Source organism: Nannospalax galili, unplaced genomic scaffold (genome assembly GCF_000622305.1).
Source record: "Nannospalax galili isolate Female #2095 unplaced genomic scaffold, S.galili_v1.0 scaffold829, whole genome shotgun sequence".
Lineage (NCBI taxonomy): Eukaryota > Metazoa > Chordata > Mammalia > Rodentia > Spalacidae > Nannospalax > Nannospalax galili.
In genome coordinates, this window is record NW_008360329.1 from 3622752 (window position 1) to 3639585 (window position 16834).

The window sequence follows — 16834 nt, forward strand, 5'->3', positions numbered from 1 at the left end:
TATTCCCAAGTATATTAAAAGATTTTTGGTCACCTTTTAGAATTTTAGAGAAAAATAATAACCTAGAGTTATTTTTATGCTTCCTAATGAAGATTGATTCCTGAGTAAAGCACACTATTGTGAAAGCTTCTTATTAACCTGAAAAAGCTCAGCTATTTTCAGGTATTTTGTTGTTTGTTGTTATTTTGAGACAGGGTCTAGTCTCCCTGTAGCCCCAGCCGGTGTGGCTGGAACTTGATATATAGACTAGGCTGGCCTCAATCTCTCAAGATTTGCTTGCCTCTGCATCCAGAGTGCTGGGATTAAGGGGATGCTCTATCAAGCCTGGCTGAGATTTGTTTTGATAAAAGAACCAAGTAGTTGGTTCTCTCAGGAGATATAACTTAATAATACCAGTTTTGAAGGGAAAGAACGTACTTGCTGTCTAGTAAGCTTTTGGCTGAAGGGTTCTGTATTTAGTGTCTATGTAGGACTAAGATACAGCCTAAATACTAATTTTAACTCTTTTGAAGTGCTAGAGATTGAACCCTTAGCAAGGGCTAATGCATGCTAAGGCAGGTGCTCTAACACTGATCTACATCCCCAACTTCAAATTAAATTTTAAATATTAATATTTTAGGGCAAGAAATAAGAAGTGCCTATTTTAAGAACTGGTTGAACCTGCATGATTGAGGCAGAAGAATCATGAAATTTGGGGGAGAGGGGTCTTTTTAAGGCAGGGTCTCTCTGTAGCCCCAGCTGGCCTGGACTGGAACTCACTATGTAGACCAGGCTAACGTTGAACTCACAGAGATCTGCCTGCCTCTGCCTCCCAAGTGCTGGGACTAAAGGCATGCGTGCCACCACTCCCCCCACCCCTAGCCTAGGATCATGAATTTAAGCCTGCCTATACAGTGTTATGAGGGCCTGTCTCAAAAAAGACTGAAGAGCTAGTTGAAGAACACCTTCAGCAAATCACTATAGAATGATAGATTAACAGGACACCCTGTGTTTACAACTCTTAACGGCAGAAAAGTTCTGAATACTTAAATTGGCAGATTGGATAATGATTAAAATTTTATTTTTCAGTGAGTGAAATAACATTTCTTCTTGGGAAAACAGCCATTCTGGTTAAAATTTTCAGTTTGTAGATATGTTTCAGCAAAATTATAGAGCAAAAAGTTGAACTCACTCTTCAGATACCAGTAGGCTACAAAGCGCAGAATATTCTAGGTGATATTTAATAATATCTAAAGGCTTTTTATTTGCCATGCACTGAGTAATAAATAGGAAACCATTACAGGATCTCAAGGATTATTGTAAAGAATTTCAAGGCTGCAATTACTCTAGGTAATAACCTCATTCCACCATTGCATCTTACAGAGAAAATAGATGCTGACATCCTTGAAATATGCCTAAGTTCTGACTTCAAACCTCTGTATATGCACTGGTTGGTTGGTTCTCTCTCTCTCTCTCTCTCTCTCTCTCTCTCTCTCTCTCTCTGCGCATGTATGTGTGTGTATGCGTTTGAAGGTGCATATCCCTGCAGAAGTCAGAGAACATTCTCCTATTCTGTAACTTGCCACTTTAGTCCTCTCACTGAACCAGGATCTAGGCCTTCTTTGTTGCCCCTACATTACTGAGGTCTCGGGACCATGGCCATGCTCCCCTTTTTCTGGGTATGCTGGATTCCATGTCATGTCCTCAAGCTTTCCCAAACTCAAAGCCAGCATACTCAGCATTCTGCTGATTTCTTGATTGCCTAAACCTGTAGGTATGGGGCCCAGACTCCTAGGATTCCTAAATTGATGTTCTTTGTCTTTATTGGTATATATTTATAGCCTTCTTAGTGACTTTTTCTGTTAGCATTTAAGTATGTTTACTTTTGCCTTAAAATTCTTAGAGTTGCTGAGTCTTACACTTTCAAATATCTAAAGATTGCCTGTCTGGGTTGTTTGTTCTAATTCCCAGCACATGCCACTTATACTTGCCCTGTTCACCTTCCAGTATCATCCTTACTAAGATTGCATTCTAGATATTTTGTGAATGGGATAAAAATAATTTTCAGTCCTCATTTTGCATTCTAGGTAGTATTGACAAGGTAGATCACTTTTTACCTGAAAGCCCTTTATATCTTGTCTAATTCAGTCAGTAGTAGGATTCTTCAGCATGCTTGGTGAACCTTTTCTCATGGTCTTACCTGTTTGCTTCCCTGGTATTGTCATCTGACAACTCAGACAATTTTATTTCCAGCCCAAGCAACACATTTGTATTCTTTGTTACTAAATTTCTGTACTTGGAAAAAAAGTGAAATAATAATAGTAATTAGGGTCAAGTAGCATTTATTTATCTTGTTTGAACCTAACGTTCTCATTTTTACTAAAAAAAAAAGGAAATCTGTTCTCAACCTACAGCTAGATGGCATGTTACAATACAGATTGCTGGGCTCCACCTCCAAAGTCCCTCATTCAGTAGGCGTAGGGTAGACCTCTGAGAATTTGCATTTTTAGCACATTCTCCTGAAGATAGATGTAGGGATGTTACATTAGGTGGGCAAAATGCCCTGTTCAAGGAAGTGGCAGAGCTGAGATTCAATACCAGGGAGAACCAATCCTTCCCTTTTAACCCACTATTGCCACCCAAAACGTATTTCTCAGGTGTGTAAGACTTAACTCTCAAAACCAAGTGGCATTTTGTATCCTCTCTAGTCTACCTTCTGGATTTTCTTGTGCTGCCATTAGGAAAGCCTTAACTTTTTTATTTATTTATTTATTTTTCATTTTATGTGTATGCATGTGTTGCCTGCATGTAGGTCAGTGCACCCTTGTCGCGCAACGCCCGCAGAGGTCAGAAGAGGCTGTCGGATCCCCTGGGACTGGAGTTATGGACAGTTAGTTGCCATGGGGGTTCTGGGATTCGAACCCGGGTCTTCTGCAAGAACAACCAGTGTTCTTAACCACTGAGTTATCTCTCCAGCCCAGAAAACCTTAACCTTTTATCCCAATACTAATTATGCCACCAAACCTTATCAGCCCTACCCCATGGTCAAATTCATTATCATCAGCCTTCACTTGAATTGCTAAGAATTGCTTTCTGGCTGCCTTTTCCTTTTCTTTTTTTTTTTCTTTCTTGCCCACCCTTACCTCCTCTTTCTTCCCTTACTCACCTCATCCCTCCCCTCCCTTCCCCTTCTGTCCTGTTCTCTGCTAAGGGCAGCAAAAAGTATATAGCCTGCAGCCTGTAGCTCTTTAATTGTTCCTTTCTTGCATTCTTGTATTTCATTCATGACAGCAACAAGGAGTAATTTTTTTAGAATACCAATAAATGGGTTAATTTCCTATTTTAAGCTAATTGTACACTTTTTATATTTCTATTTTAAGCTAATTCTATACTTTACAAAAAATAAACCTTACAGTGAGGTGTAGTACATGCCTTTAATCTCCTCACTCAGGAGGCAGAAGCAAGTAGATCTCTGAGATTGAGACCAGCCTGGTCTACATATCAAGTTTCAGTTTAGCTAGGGCTACAGGGAGACCTTGTCTCAAAAAGACCAAAAAATAAAAAAGTAAAAATTAACCTTACCATGACCTACAGGGATCAGAATGACCTGCTATGCACACTCAGCCACTGTACAGCACTAGTTCATGTTAAATGATCTAACTAACCTCTTAGTTTTTCAGCACCAAATTTGTTAATGATTTGGCCTTTATAATTTTACACTAGACTATTGCTATATTAACTTCCATTGTATGACTATGCAACAGTTTACTTGCCCACTCTAATACTTTACAGTAAGTATCTACTTCTATACGGAGGGGTTTCATTTGCATTTTTGTTTAATCTTGGGATTAGGGACTCCAGGGTAGTCAGGGATGGACATACCTAAGATGAATGGGGGGTGGCGCAGGGAGATGGTTCATGAGGAGCCCAATACAGTGGGGATGATACTATGATCAGAAGTAGGAACCTGAATATTAAGGTGAATCTAAACTAAAGGACTTGAAATTCACCCTGAAAGCATAAGCCCATTGAAAAAATTAAAAATTTATGTTTCACAGGAAGCTTTCTATTTTAAAATAAAGACTAAATATTTGGGAAGCAAAGACCAGTAACTCATTCCATTAGTTTACTTATACATGAGGAGTGAATGACTGAAGGCAGCAGGATTGAACAGATTTACAGCACGCTCACAGATTGCTGTGAAAAGTATACATCTCATTTGTGTGCTTTAAAGAAAAAGTTACCCCCTCTACATCCTTCCCATATATCTAGCAAAAAAAAAAAAAATTAACCTCTTAGGAAATCATCCCCTTCTCATTACATAGGAATAATGAGAAACAAGGTATGTGTTCACACCTTGACTTAATTTTAAAATTTTATGTTTGAGCATTTTGTGTTCATGTTGTGTAATACCCCCAGAGGCTAGAAGAGGGCATCAAATCCTTCAGAACTATAGTTGCAGATGGTTGTTAGCATGCTATGTGGGTGCTGGGCACCAAACCCAGTGCTCTGGAAGAGCAGTCAGTGCTCTTAACTACCTAGTCATCTTTCTAGCCCCCATACCTTGACTTTTTAAATCCATTCTTAACTTGTACACTGTTTTTTCAATGTGCACATCTTCTTGTGTTTGAAAACAATGTTTTAATATTGGATTAGAAGTTCTTAAACTGTTTCAGGTATATTCTGTTTCTTTATTCTTAGCAATATTTAATTGAAGATGTTAGGGTTGTAGTATAGTGTGGTAAAGTACTTGCCTAGGATGTTCAAGGCCCTGGATTCAGTCCTCAGCACCACACAAAAATATTTAAAATAAAAATATTTAGCTGCGTGTGGTAGTGCACACATTTAATCCCAGCACTTGGGAGGCAGAAGCAGATGAATCTCTGAGTTCAAAGCCAGCCTGGTCTACATAGTGAGTTCCAGGCCAGCTGAGGCTACAGAGAGACCCTGTCTCAAAAGAGACAAAAAATAAATAAATAAATAAAAATAAACTATTTAATTAAAGATTTTTAAATTGTTGATTTCCTGTATTAACAGGTTTTGAAATACTAAGTACTATCAGTGCCAGTGAGTAGGCATTGAAAGTGTTCACCATAGGGGCTGGAGAGATGACTGTTTTTGCAGAAGACCCGGGTTCGCATGCCAGCACCAACATAGCAGCTAACAACTGTCCATAACTCCCAATTCCAGGGGATCCGACAGCCTCTTCTGTCTGCAGAGGGCATTGTACAACACAGGTGCACTTATATGCAGGCAATACACGCATACACATACAATAAAAATAATAAAATACTTTTAAAAAAAGTGTTCACCGTGTAGAAGTGACTGAAAATTATCCTCACCTGCACAAATACTTTACCACTAACACACTAATAAAATTTAAATTATGTACGTACATAACAGGTACATATTATCATTTACCTGTTTACAAATAATTTGAGAGCATACATTTTAGACCAAAGATATGAGGAATATACACACGGCCCATGTTCACCCGGTGCTTGCCTTTCGTTTTGTATTATGTAGCTACTTCTGTAGCTTACACTGTTGAGCATGTAGCGAATATACAGTACTTGAAGGTAATGCCTTTTATTTAGCTTGTGTAAGAAATAACTCTAAGAAGAAAATTTGCTGTGGATGGCTATTGATATAGTTTATGACTAAACTGTGTCCATTTCAGATTTGGATGGTGCTCTACTCTCAGGGCCTGATGGTGATAGGACTGTGAATGCAAATTTATTGACCGAAGCCTGCTCTGGTCAAGATGCAGGTGATGCTGGTAGGTACAGTAATATTTTTACCAAGAATGCATTTGGGAAATAAAGACAGTTTTAGAAACAGTTGGAAATGTGGACATTTATTTATTTCTTAGCAATATTCAGTTTAAAATTTGTATGGTTTGTGGTTTTGTAGAATGTTCTATTATTATGTTATATGTACTTTTGAAGTAAAAGTACAAGTTTTACAGTAATGTATAAAGTGTGTGAATTTGTTATACACAAAAGAAAAAAGTGTCAATTTTAACATTGTTAAAGGTGAAGGGATGTAGACGTTCAATTATAAAACTCATGTAAGTTTGAGCGGGGCATGGTGGCGCACGCCTTTAATCCCAGCCCTCAGGAGGCAGAGGCAGGTAGATCTCTGTGTGTTCAAGGCCAGTCTGGTATACATAGTGAGTTCCAAGCTAGCTGGGGCTACAGGGAGACCCTGTCTCAAAAAGACCAAAAAAAAAAAAAAATGTTGTTAATGCGCCCCCCACTGACCCCCTTTTGGGTGCTGGAAGTCAAACCCAGGGACTTTAGTATGCTTGGCAAAGGCTGTTGGCTCCTGAGTTCTGAAGGGTGTGGTTTGTTGTGTTTTGTTTTTTTTTGCTTGTATAGAGAATTGCTACAACAGTAAGAGTATTGCAGTGAACTTACTTTCTTGATTTAGGGGGACATTTTGATCCTTTGACTTCCCGCCCATCTCCTGAGGCCTGGCACATGCTAATCAAGTGCTGACTTTGCTATTGATTCCTTAGTTTTTTGTACCTGAGACTGGCCTTTGTTTTGTTATGTCTTAAAATGGTGCTTTATCCTTGGTTTATGGACTATATCAAGAAAATTGTTGAGTACCAGGTATGAGTTCCAGGCTAGCCTGGTCCACATAGTAAGTTCCAGGCCAGCAGGGGCTACAGGAAGACCCTGTCTCAAAAAGAAAAAGAAAAAAATATATATTGTTGAACACTAAGCACAATTTTGAAATAGATACTAAAGACCATAATAAGCCTTAACCGTATTGAACAACTGTGCAGCTTTATTCAGGCCCCTCTTAATTCCTACAAGTAGTCTCTGTTGATTCTAAGAATTAGAAGAAATATAAGAAATTTGGGGTGAGACTTTCTTCATTTGTACTATAAATGGGTGGGGGGTTTGTTACTGTTTTAAAATTACGTTTATTTTGTACTTGTACAACACACTCACTGAAATCAGAGGACAACTTGTGGGAGTTGGGTCTCTCCCCCATGTAGGGCCCCAGGGATCAAACAGATTATCAGCCTTGACAGGAAGTGCATTTATCCACTGAGGTATCTTGCCGGCTTGGCCCTTAAATGGGTTACTTGTTATCCTGAGCGGTACATTTAGAGAAGCATGGAATTTGAAGTTTTAAAGTAATTCTGGGAGGCTGGAGACATGGCTCAGTGGTTAAGAGCAGTGACTGTTCTTGCAGAGGACCTGGGTTTGGTTCTCAGCACCCACATGGTGGCTAACAACCATCTATAAGTTCCAGGAATGCCCTCTCCTGACCTCCATGGGCACTACACAACATAGGTGTACCTACCTACATGCAGGCAGTACATTCATACACATTAAATAAATAATAAAAATTTTTAAAAAATTCTGGGCTAGGCATGGTGGCACATGCCTTTAATCCCAGCAGAGGGAGAGGCAGGTGGATCTCTGAGTTGGAGGCTAGCCTGGTCTGCATAGCAGGTTCTAGGCCAGTTGGGGAGACCCTGTCTCAAAAATACCCCCTCAGAAGTAATTCTGAACCTTGCATTGTGAATTCATAAATTATAGATTATGTCTATTTATAGAAAATGGTATTTAATTGAACATATTAGCAGATACAGTATGATTTCTGAGATAAGTTTTTGAAGTATTTTGAGGAAGCCACAAATGTCAGGTACAAGCTTTTCTAAATATAGTTATTCAAAAGTACAGGGCATGTACATGTTTCAGACATTAAAAGCAAAAAGGTAAGAAAGCTATAAGCACAGTTCTTGCTCTCCTAGAGAATAATTTGGGTTTTGTACTTATTTAGATAAGAAATATAAATCATAAAGCCCCAACTTAGTTTAGAAATGTGAAACTGAAAATTGGTAGGTGGATGCCACAGGCTGCTAATCCCTATCTGCATCCCTAGCCCACACATGTGGAAATGTTCTTACTTCAGAATCTCAAAAAAACTTTCTTCCTAACAGTATTGCACATTATAGGTTCAAAGGTTCAGAAAAGGCTTTCAATTTAAAAAAAAAAAAAAAGAATGGCTATATTCTAGTTTCAAGATAATTCACTTAGTATTACTGCAGTACATTGAAAACACTGCAGAGCTTTTCAATTTCCTTGTATATTATTCACTAAAGAAGAATCTTAAATTTGTCAATCTAAAATTTTTTAATGTATTTTATGCATATGAGTATTTTCCCTGTATGTGTGTACACCCATATTGTACAGTGCCCATGCCAAAAGAGGGCATTGGATTCCCTGGAACTAGAGTTAGGGATGATTGTTAGCTGCCATGTGGATGCTGAGAGCCAAAACCTTATCCTTTGGGAGAGCTTTTAACTGCTGAGCCATCTCTCCAGCCCCATTAAACTTGTAATTTTTAAGGGGAACAGTATGTCTGATAAACAGAAAATATGAATTTTTATGAAATCCAGAAGTTTGAGGCTAAAAGTTTCACAGATTTTACCTTTTATTCTAAGTGCTTAGGACCAGAAGTGTTTAAAATTTTGGAATTTTTCATGGGATTTTGCATGAATGTTTTTTGAGCACATGATGCCCCCAAAATTGTAGATTTGTGAGTGTTGGAGGTTTTGAATTTTCAGATTAGATATGTTCTATTTGCATTGCTGCATGGATGAGTTCTGCATATATCTTATCTTGGAAAGGAGTGTTGTAGGCAAGTGCAAATTATAAGTACCTTGAAATGGGAGCCACACAGAGGCCAATGTGGTTAGAATGAAACAGCCAAGGTGATAATTGAAGGAAAGGACACCATCAAGTTTAACCTTCATTAGGATATTGAAAATTTAGATTTTTACAACGAGTTAAGTGGGTAGCTTGTTAAGTGGGTAGCTTTCAGCTTGTATGCAGCCTTTTTTTTTTTAAATTTTATGTGTATGCGTGTATTGCCTGCATGTAGGTAAGTGCACCCATGTCGTGCAATGCTCCCAGAGGACAGAAGAGGCTGTCGGATCCCCTGGAACTAGAGTTACGGACAGTTGTTAGCTGCCGTGTGGGTGCCGAGATTCAAACCCGGGTCTTCTGCAAGAACAGCCAGTGTTCTTAACTGCTGCTGAGTTCCTCTGCAGCCTTTTGAGTAGACCTGAGAGGCTTTGAATTAGTTTGTTTTGAGACAGGGTCTTGCTTTTATCTGGGCTGACCTTGAACTCATAATGCTTTTGACTTAGCCTCCAGATTTTACTGTCTTTAGAAAGAATCTTTGACAGGCTTGATGACTGACTTGGGAGGTGGAGGCAGGAGGATCCCCAGTTGTCGGTAATTCTCAGCTATGTAGCATATTAGAGGCCAGCCTGGACTTCATGAGACTCTTTAATAAAAAATTGGAATTGCTATGATTGAATGGGACCTGGGAAACATGTTGGCACCCATTGAAAAGTAACCCAGAAAGGCTAGAATTGATGGTTGAGTCAATCAAGGTGGCAGTAACTGAGGATTCTGTGTATTTATTGCTATTATACAAAGATTCTTGTGTCTAAGAAATTATATATAAATTTAAGGATTTAAGGTAGAATCAAAGCTGGGTATAGTAATGCATACCTTTAATCCCAGGCTCAGGTGGGCAGATCTTTGTGAGTTCAAGGCTAGCCTGGTCTACATAGTGAGCTCCAGGCCAGATGGGGCTATAGAGAGAGCCTGTCTTTTAAAAAAAAAAAAAAATTCAAATTCAAAAAGAGGTCATTCTTACCTGTGTATTAGTTTGTTTTCTGTTACTAAATGAAATAGGCTAGGTGTTTTTATTTTTGTTTGGTTTGGTTTTTTGAGATATAGTCTCACTGTGTAGCATTGGCTAGCCTGGAACTCTGTGTAGACCAGGCTGGTCTGGATCTTCTGAGTGCAGGGATTAAAGGCCTGTTTTGGTGGTGGTAGTGGGGTTCCCCCCACCTTCTTAGAAAAAATTTATTAGCTTATGCTTCCAGAAGTTCAGCAAAGAGTTTTACTTTCCTACCTCTTTATAGTGTGGGGATTGAAGCCAGAGCCTGTTTTAGTTTAGGTTTTGGGGGCAGAGAAGGAACTGGTATGTTTTGTTTTTTTGAGACAGGGTCTTCCTATGTGACCATAGCTGGCTTGGAGCTCACTATGTAGCCAAGATTGGCCTTGAATTCTTTCTTGCTTCAGCCTACCAAGTATTGAGAGGACTGGTATGAGCCTCAAGCCTAGCTTCATTTGGTTTATATTAAAATGTTCTATCTTTGCTCATATAAATATTTTATGTTCTGTCTCTAAGAGATAACAGACTTTTATTGCTACCATTAACCTCATAATCACTTTTCAATTGTATAGGAGCGTCACATGATTTCAAGTATAGTTTGATGCCTGGCACTTCAAGTGATTTCAAGTATGGATTGATACCAAGTACTTCAAATGATTTCAAGTATGGACTGATACCAGGTGCCTCAAATGATTTCAAGTATGGATTATTGCCAGAATCTTGGCCAAAACAAGAAACCTGGGAAAATGGCAAGTATTGGTCAACTAAACAAATATAGAATTCTAAAACTTTAATTATTAAAAGATACCAGGCTCAGCAATTAAGAGCACTGGCTGCTCTTGTAGAGGACCCAGTTTCTGTTCCCAGCACCCCCATGTAATCTAACAACAGTCCATAACTGCTCTTACAGAAACACTGATTTCATTACGAAAAACAAAGACTTTTAATATTTTCCTACTGTCATTCTTCAACATGTAAGTTTCAAATTGGTATATGATTTGACTGGATACCAGTTCCATAGTATCAGATGCCCTCTTCTGACATTTGCATGCCATGGGTGCACTTACATACGTGTAGGTAGTATACTCATACATAAAATTAATACATGAAATATTTTTTTAAAAACATCCCATATTCTCAGTTTAAGAAAATTAGTAGTTCTGTTACAATTGCTGTTCCTGTGGTTGGTTCTTTTTATTTGAATTTTTTTTTGAGAATTTCATACGTAGTACTTAATTTACATTATTTCTACCCCTGCTCCCTCCTCCAGTTACTCCCATGAGTGCCCCACTCTTTTTTCTCAAGTTCATGACTTTATTATTATGACCGACTGAGTTCATTTAGTAGTGCTCATATGTACATGTGTTTGGGGCTGACCACTTGGAACTGGATAATTCATCAGGGAGCTGATCCCTGGAATAAATGGATTCTGCCTTTCTCAGCAGTCATTGATTGATTCCCTATAGTTCTTCATCTAGAAATGGGACCCTGTGAAATTTGCCCCATCTTTCTTAGCGTGTCAACTGTGTCATAATGCAGGTCTTGTTTATGCAATCATGTTTTAATCAGTACTTTGGATTTTTTTTTTCTTTTAAGGTGAATCATCTCTAATCATGAATAAATTAAAATGCCCTCATTGTAGCTATGTAGCCAAATACAGACGAACACTAAAAAGACACTTGCTCATTCATACTGGAGTAAGATCATTTAGCTGTGATATTTGTGGAAAGCTGTTTACTAGAAGAGAACATGTAAAAAGACATTCCCTGGTAAGTGAATTTAAATCCAGCTGATCATTGAAGTGAAGTTTAAAGCATTAGTTTAATTTGAATGGCCCAAATGCATTCTTTTTCTGTACTATCCTTATGTTGAATTTCCCCTTTCAATTAGGTGCATAAAAAGGATAAGAAATACAAATGTATGGTGTGTAAGAAGATCTTCATGTTAGCAGCCAGTGTTGGAATAAGACATGGATCTCGACGCTATGGTGTTTGTGTAGACTGTGCAGATAAATCCCAGCCAGGAGGACAAGAAGGTGTGGACCAGGGACAGGATACAGAATTCCCTCGAGATGAAGAATATGAGGAGAATGAAGTAGGAGAACCTGATGAAGACCTGGCTGATGATGGAGAAGATCAGAATGATCCATCTCGATGGGATGAATCAGGAGATGTTTGTATGTCTCTGGATGATTAACTGACCTACAATACTCCTCAAGGATGCTGCATTAGGACATACTATGAATCGACAATTTAGATTGTTGAACTTTGAAGGCTTGCAAAATAATGGTACATGCTGGATGGTAGTTATGTTGCTGTGAAAACTGTAGGGTTAAAGCCTTATAGCAAAAAAAAAATTTTTTTATATTTGCACAGGACTGTACAGCAAACAACCATGTGGTTGGATTACATGGAGTCCCCACATATTCAGTCAGTTATCAAAGTAAAATATTTTTTATTTATAGCATATACAGTTAACTATTTGGGTTCTATGAAAATATAGTACTTGTCCTTTATAGAGTTTACATTCATGTGTCACTTTAACATGAATGAAGAAAATCCATTTATGGAAGTACAGTGACAGTTGACCCAATCACTCTGTCCATCAAACCACTCAGGCTAGTTTGTACTAGTAGAGTTTTGTTTCTATTTTTATTTTTATTAATTTTATTTTTTTTTAATACAGATTTTTTCAGTGAGGGGCTTTTTCAACCCCATTGGTTCTATTTTCTTGTTTTTTTTTTTTTCATTTTAATTTGCTTCATTAACTTAAACCAAGTCTCCTCTAATCTTAGATATTATTCCTCAGTTTTGTGCTGATAGGCATGTTTATAAGAACTGGAGAGGTAATTTATTGGAATGAATTAACTGACTTCCCCTACTTCCCTTTCCTTTTTTGACATGAATTTTACTACTTCACAAATGAAGAATGATGTTGCAAAGTTACCGTGGTGAAGTTGACAAATACCACTAAAATGATTATGATACAGAAAAGTAACTCTTCTCCTGCTGCTCTGATCTGATACATGGTTACTTATATGATATTTTCTGACATGGTTCTGGGTTTTGGGTATCTGTTACTTTGGCACTATTCGTGTTGGCCTCTTACATTTTTGCCAGTGTACTATACCTCAGCCTTATTTGAAATACAGAAATCTAATTGAAGTCGTATAAAAATAAGTAAAGTGATTTGTTTGATAATTTATCCTCCATGTCCAGTTTGGTTAGCTTTGTTATGCAATATGAGTGAATATCAGGTTTTTGCTCCTGTGCCCTTTTATCATTAAAATTAACACAAAATGTGCATTCTCTTTTGTTTCATACTTACCGGGATGTTGAGTGTTTTTTAAATTATGGTTGATATTAATTTATTTTTCCATTCCTTAAAGTCACTACACATTGATGATGTCTTTGTCATCATCATGATTCAACAATCTGCAAAAATCTTAATTAAAATGTTGAGAGACTATTATTCTACTACCTAAATTCTTTAGGAATCAAAGGGTGACATAGTCGACTGTTATTTATTTAGCCTGGAGACAGATGAACTCACTGGTAGTAGAACTCTCAGCAGCTTTTTATGTGTTAGCTTGGGTGACAGTTATCAGGAGCATATTGTATATTATATAAAATTCAGAGACATCATATTTTCAGCTTTCTTTTAAATAAAAAGTGAGTATATTTTCCTATTTTATATCAAGTAACAAAATTAGGCTAGTCATGTGGAAGAAATCTCAGAGATGCTTTGACAGATACAATCCTTTGGTGCTCCATCTGATCAAAGTTGAAAGTTGATTTTCTTAAAGAGAGATTTTCTCATTGCTTCTGATTTCAGTAGAATGATGGTTTAATGTTAGACAGTGAAGTTTCTGCCTAGATAAATCAAAGAAAATACTACAGTTACATGGATGGATGCACCTTTTGCCATCTAAAATTTATTGTCATTTTTTATGTAACTAGAAGCACGGCAGACAAATGGTTTTGGTTTGATTTATTTTTATTTTTTTAACTGAAGAATACACCTTCTTCTCAGTATTTGAAACAAATGAGTAAAATGTCATTCTAGTGAGGTCCAAAGTAGAAATAGTTGGGCAAAGATATTATGAATGAAAAAATATTTTAAACGTAAAATGTTCTGCTTTGTGAATATGTAAGTATAGTATAAAGATTTCTTTCATCCCATTTATCCCCTTCCTTTAAAATAAACCATAGTTTACAATTGGTAGATCTGTCTATATATAAATATATATTAAAGAGCAAATATATATATCTAAAAAAAATCACCTAAATCTGCTTTATTAGACAATAGTTCACTTATTGCATAGAAACTGGACTTGGCTTTACATTCTTAATGTACTTTTACTTTTTCCTCAAGATACAAACTTATTCTCTTGAAACAGAATTTTCTTTTATTACTTAAATCATTTATGTATATCTGGTAAATTATGACCAAATTTTTGTTAGATTGCAAAATACACACTTGGTACACTACAGGATTGTTGTGCTTTTGTTTTGGCTTTAGTTAGAAACAGGTTTGATGTAGATAACTTGTTACTGTTAATTTAAAATATTCTATAATTGTCCGTTGCCTTTTACGTCGTGTCGTGACAGATTTGGCTATGTTTCTAGTAATCTGAAATATGATACTTTAAAGTTTGTTTTTAGGTAATCCAAAGGAAAAAATGTTTATACTCTTGAATATATATTAGCCTCAGCCTATATAAAAATTTCTTTGAAGTAAACACTTTGCCAGAAACAGAATAGACAGGTTTTTCTACTTGCTGACTGCCTAACTTATTTTGTTTCATGGTCTTGAGGGACTGCCTTTTTTTTCCCTTCTAGATCTTTTTAAAAAGTTTTAGTACTAAAGTATACTACTGGACGTTTCTATTTTTTTAAGTATATTCCTTTTCTGAAAGTACAACTTCAGGAAGTTGATAAATATCTAAGAACTTTTGATTGGTCTCAGAAAGGTAATGGAATGAATACTCATAATTTTGTCTGGAAGTCTGGCAGAATTATGTTGTACATTTGGTGAAGTTTTTCTTTTGTAATTTATATTTTAAATAAAATATTTTTAGAGTTTTTAATTTTAATGAAGGGGAAGAGCATAAACTTTCATATTCCACAGTAGTGACTATCCCTCATAAGTAAAGCAAGATCATTGATCACTTAGGTTCTCCCAGACAGCTGCTTCCATATGATCCCTCTTTTGTCACAGTTCTTGACCCTCTTTTTTTTCTTATTTACTAGACAGTTTGTCCAGTTTTAGCACCCTAGTAATCAAGAGCTTGGAAGAAAACACATTAGAAGAGGAAACTGGACAATAACCAGTAGCTTTGAATTTGGGGCCAAAATACAGTAGCCTGTTTAAGTTGAGGCATCCTGATAGAGCTGTGTTAAGTCACTGCAGTTCATAAATTCTGGTGCACACTAAGCACACAGTACACGTCAGTGTCTAATAGGAACCAAGATGAAGAGAAGAAATGAGGAGCTGCTTGGAAAGAGGGAGAAGACAGGAAATGACTGAATCAGAGCTTGGGGAAGGCCTGAAGATGACTGGAGTTTATAAATGTGGGAAATGAGAAGCTTAGGATTTTCCTGAACACAGCAGAAGTTTAGATCCATATCTCTGATTTATGATTCTAAAAGTTGCCGGTTTTTGTTTGGTTTTTTTGTGCCCACACTTGCTATTTTGTTGTCTGCCTTATTTTTTCTAATACCTATAAGGTAGGTGCTATTCTCTCTGTTTTACAAGGCTCAGAGAAATTCAGGAACTCACCTAATTACACAGCTTACTAGAGCTGGCTTCCATCAGGTCTGATTCTGAAGCCCCTCCCCCTGCTCTTTCTAGGAGGTTCTATTAGTACCTCAAACCTTTTTTTTGGGGGGGGGGTAAACTTTTTTTCCTTAAAACAGCTATATTTAAGAATTTTGTATCTTTTCTGCTCCCAATAAATGTCCTTGTCACTCTTCCAGTAAAGTTGTTTTTGTCACTTGGACTCAAATAAAATACACCTCAGTGTTGCAGATGCTACTAGTTAGTGGGTGGTAGCATTTTCACTTTTAAAAAGGATGTTTTTTTTTTTAATTTAAAGAACTAGGTATAAGCCCTGTTTTTTGTGCTGTTCAGTCACCCGGATCCTTAAACTCAACTATGGTACCTAATCAATCAACACACTTAGAACTAACAGGTGTTTTCTTAGTCACTTGAGGTTTTAAAGTAGAACGTTACTTGTTTCCTCTCTCCCTGCTGCATCCCAGCCTCCAAGGGAAGTTTAAAATGTGTTAGGGATAAGCACACTTTCAAAAATGTTTTCTAGCCCTGGACTTTAAGACATTGGGTACTTAAATTTAGAGTACACTAGCTATTGAGAACAAGATTTTGGGTTCAAGAAAGGGGGGATGCCTGAGGCCATTCTGGTATGGGAGAATCACCATTTTAAAACACTGTAAACATTAAAAAGAACACTTCTTCTGCCTGCTGTTTGTGAAAGCTCTCTGGGAAGATCTTTTACGAAGACCAGTTTTTTAAATGTAATTTACCTACCTAATAAAAGTGTCCTAAGACATGTATGTAAACCTCCAAAACTGTTTGTGTATTTAGAAAATACACAAGAATCTTTATCAAACTTAAAAATATAAACTTGTGAGCACTAAACTGCTTCTGGCTTTGTGAATTTTATTGATACTCAGATTTGCTTTCAGGTGTGCTAATTTAAACTCATTGGAAACATTGTAAACTTGTATTTAGTCTAATTCAAATATCTTTATAGTTTACAAGTTTGAATTGTTAGCATATCATGAGGTTTTGTGTTTGTATGTTTTTTATATTGAAGTGTGTAAATAGCTAAGACTACCTCCCCATCCTCACAGGGCTGCTTTCAATCTTAGACAGCACTGTTTTAGTCACTGTGCATCTTTGAGGATTATTGGAGGATTTAGGAACCATCTAAAAAGTCCATGTAATTTACATTTTGAACCACCTTGGGACATGGAGTTAAAAAGCAAAGGTTTTATCCAATATATACTAGATATTGGATGAATTGATTACAAATGAATAAGATTACAAATTTCAAATATTTGAAACTATTAATAGAGAAGGCACTCTTAACTAGTGTTTAGGTAGGTTGTCTCCT

The 16834-nt window shown here is 36.9% G+C and overlaps 1 protein-coding gene across 1 annotated transcript in view; it reads left to right on the forward strand.

Moving 5' to 3' along the window:
* Positions 1 to 16356, forward strand: part of Zbtb10 (zinc finger and BTB domain containing 10) — a 41720-nt gene extending 25364 nt beyond the window's left edge. Inside the window, exons 3-6 of the mRNA XM_008826066.3 lie at positions 5660 to 5758; positions 10269 to 10445; positions 11293 to 11465; positions 11587 to 16356. Coding sequence (XP_008824288.1) covers positions 5660 to 5758; positions 10269 to 10445; positions 11293 to 11465; positions 11587 to 11892 — 755 coding nt within the window. The 3' untranslated portion in view covers positions 11893 to 16356. The remainder of the gene's footprint in view (positions 1 to 5659; positions 5759 to 10268; positions 10446 to 11292; positions 11466 to 11586) is intronic.
* The last annotated feature ends 478 nt before the right edge of the window (positions 16357 to 16834 follow it).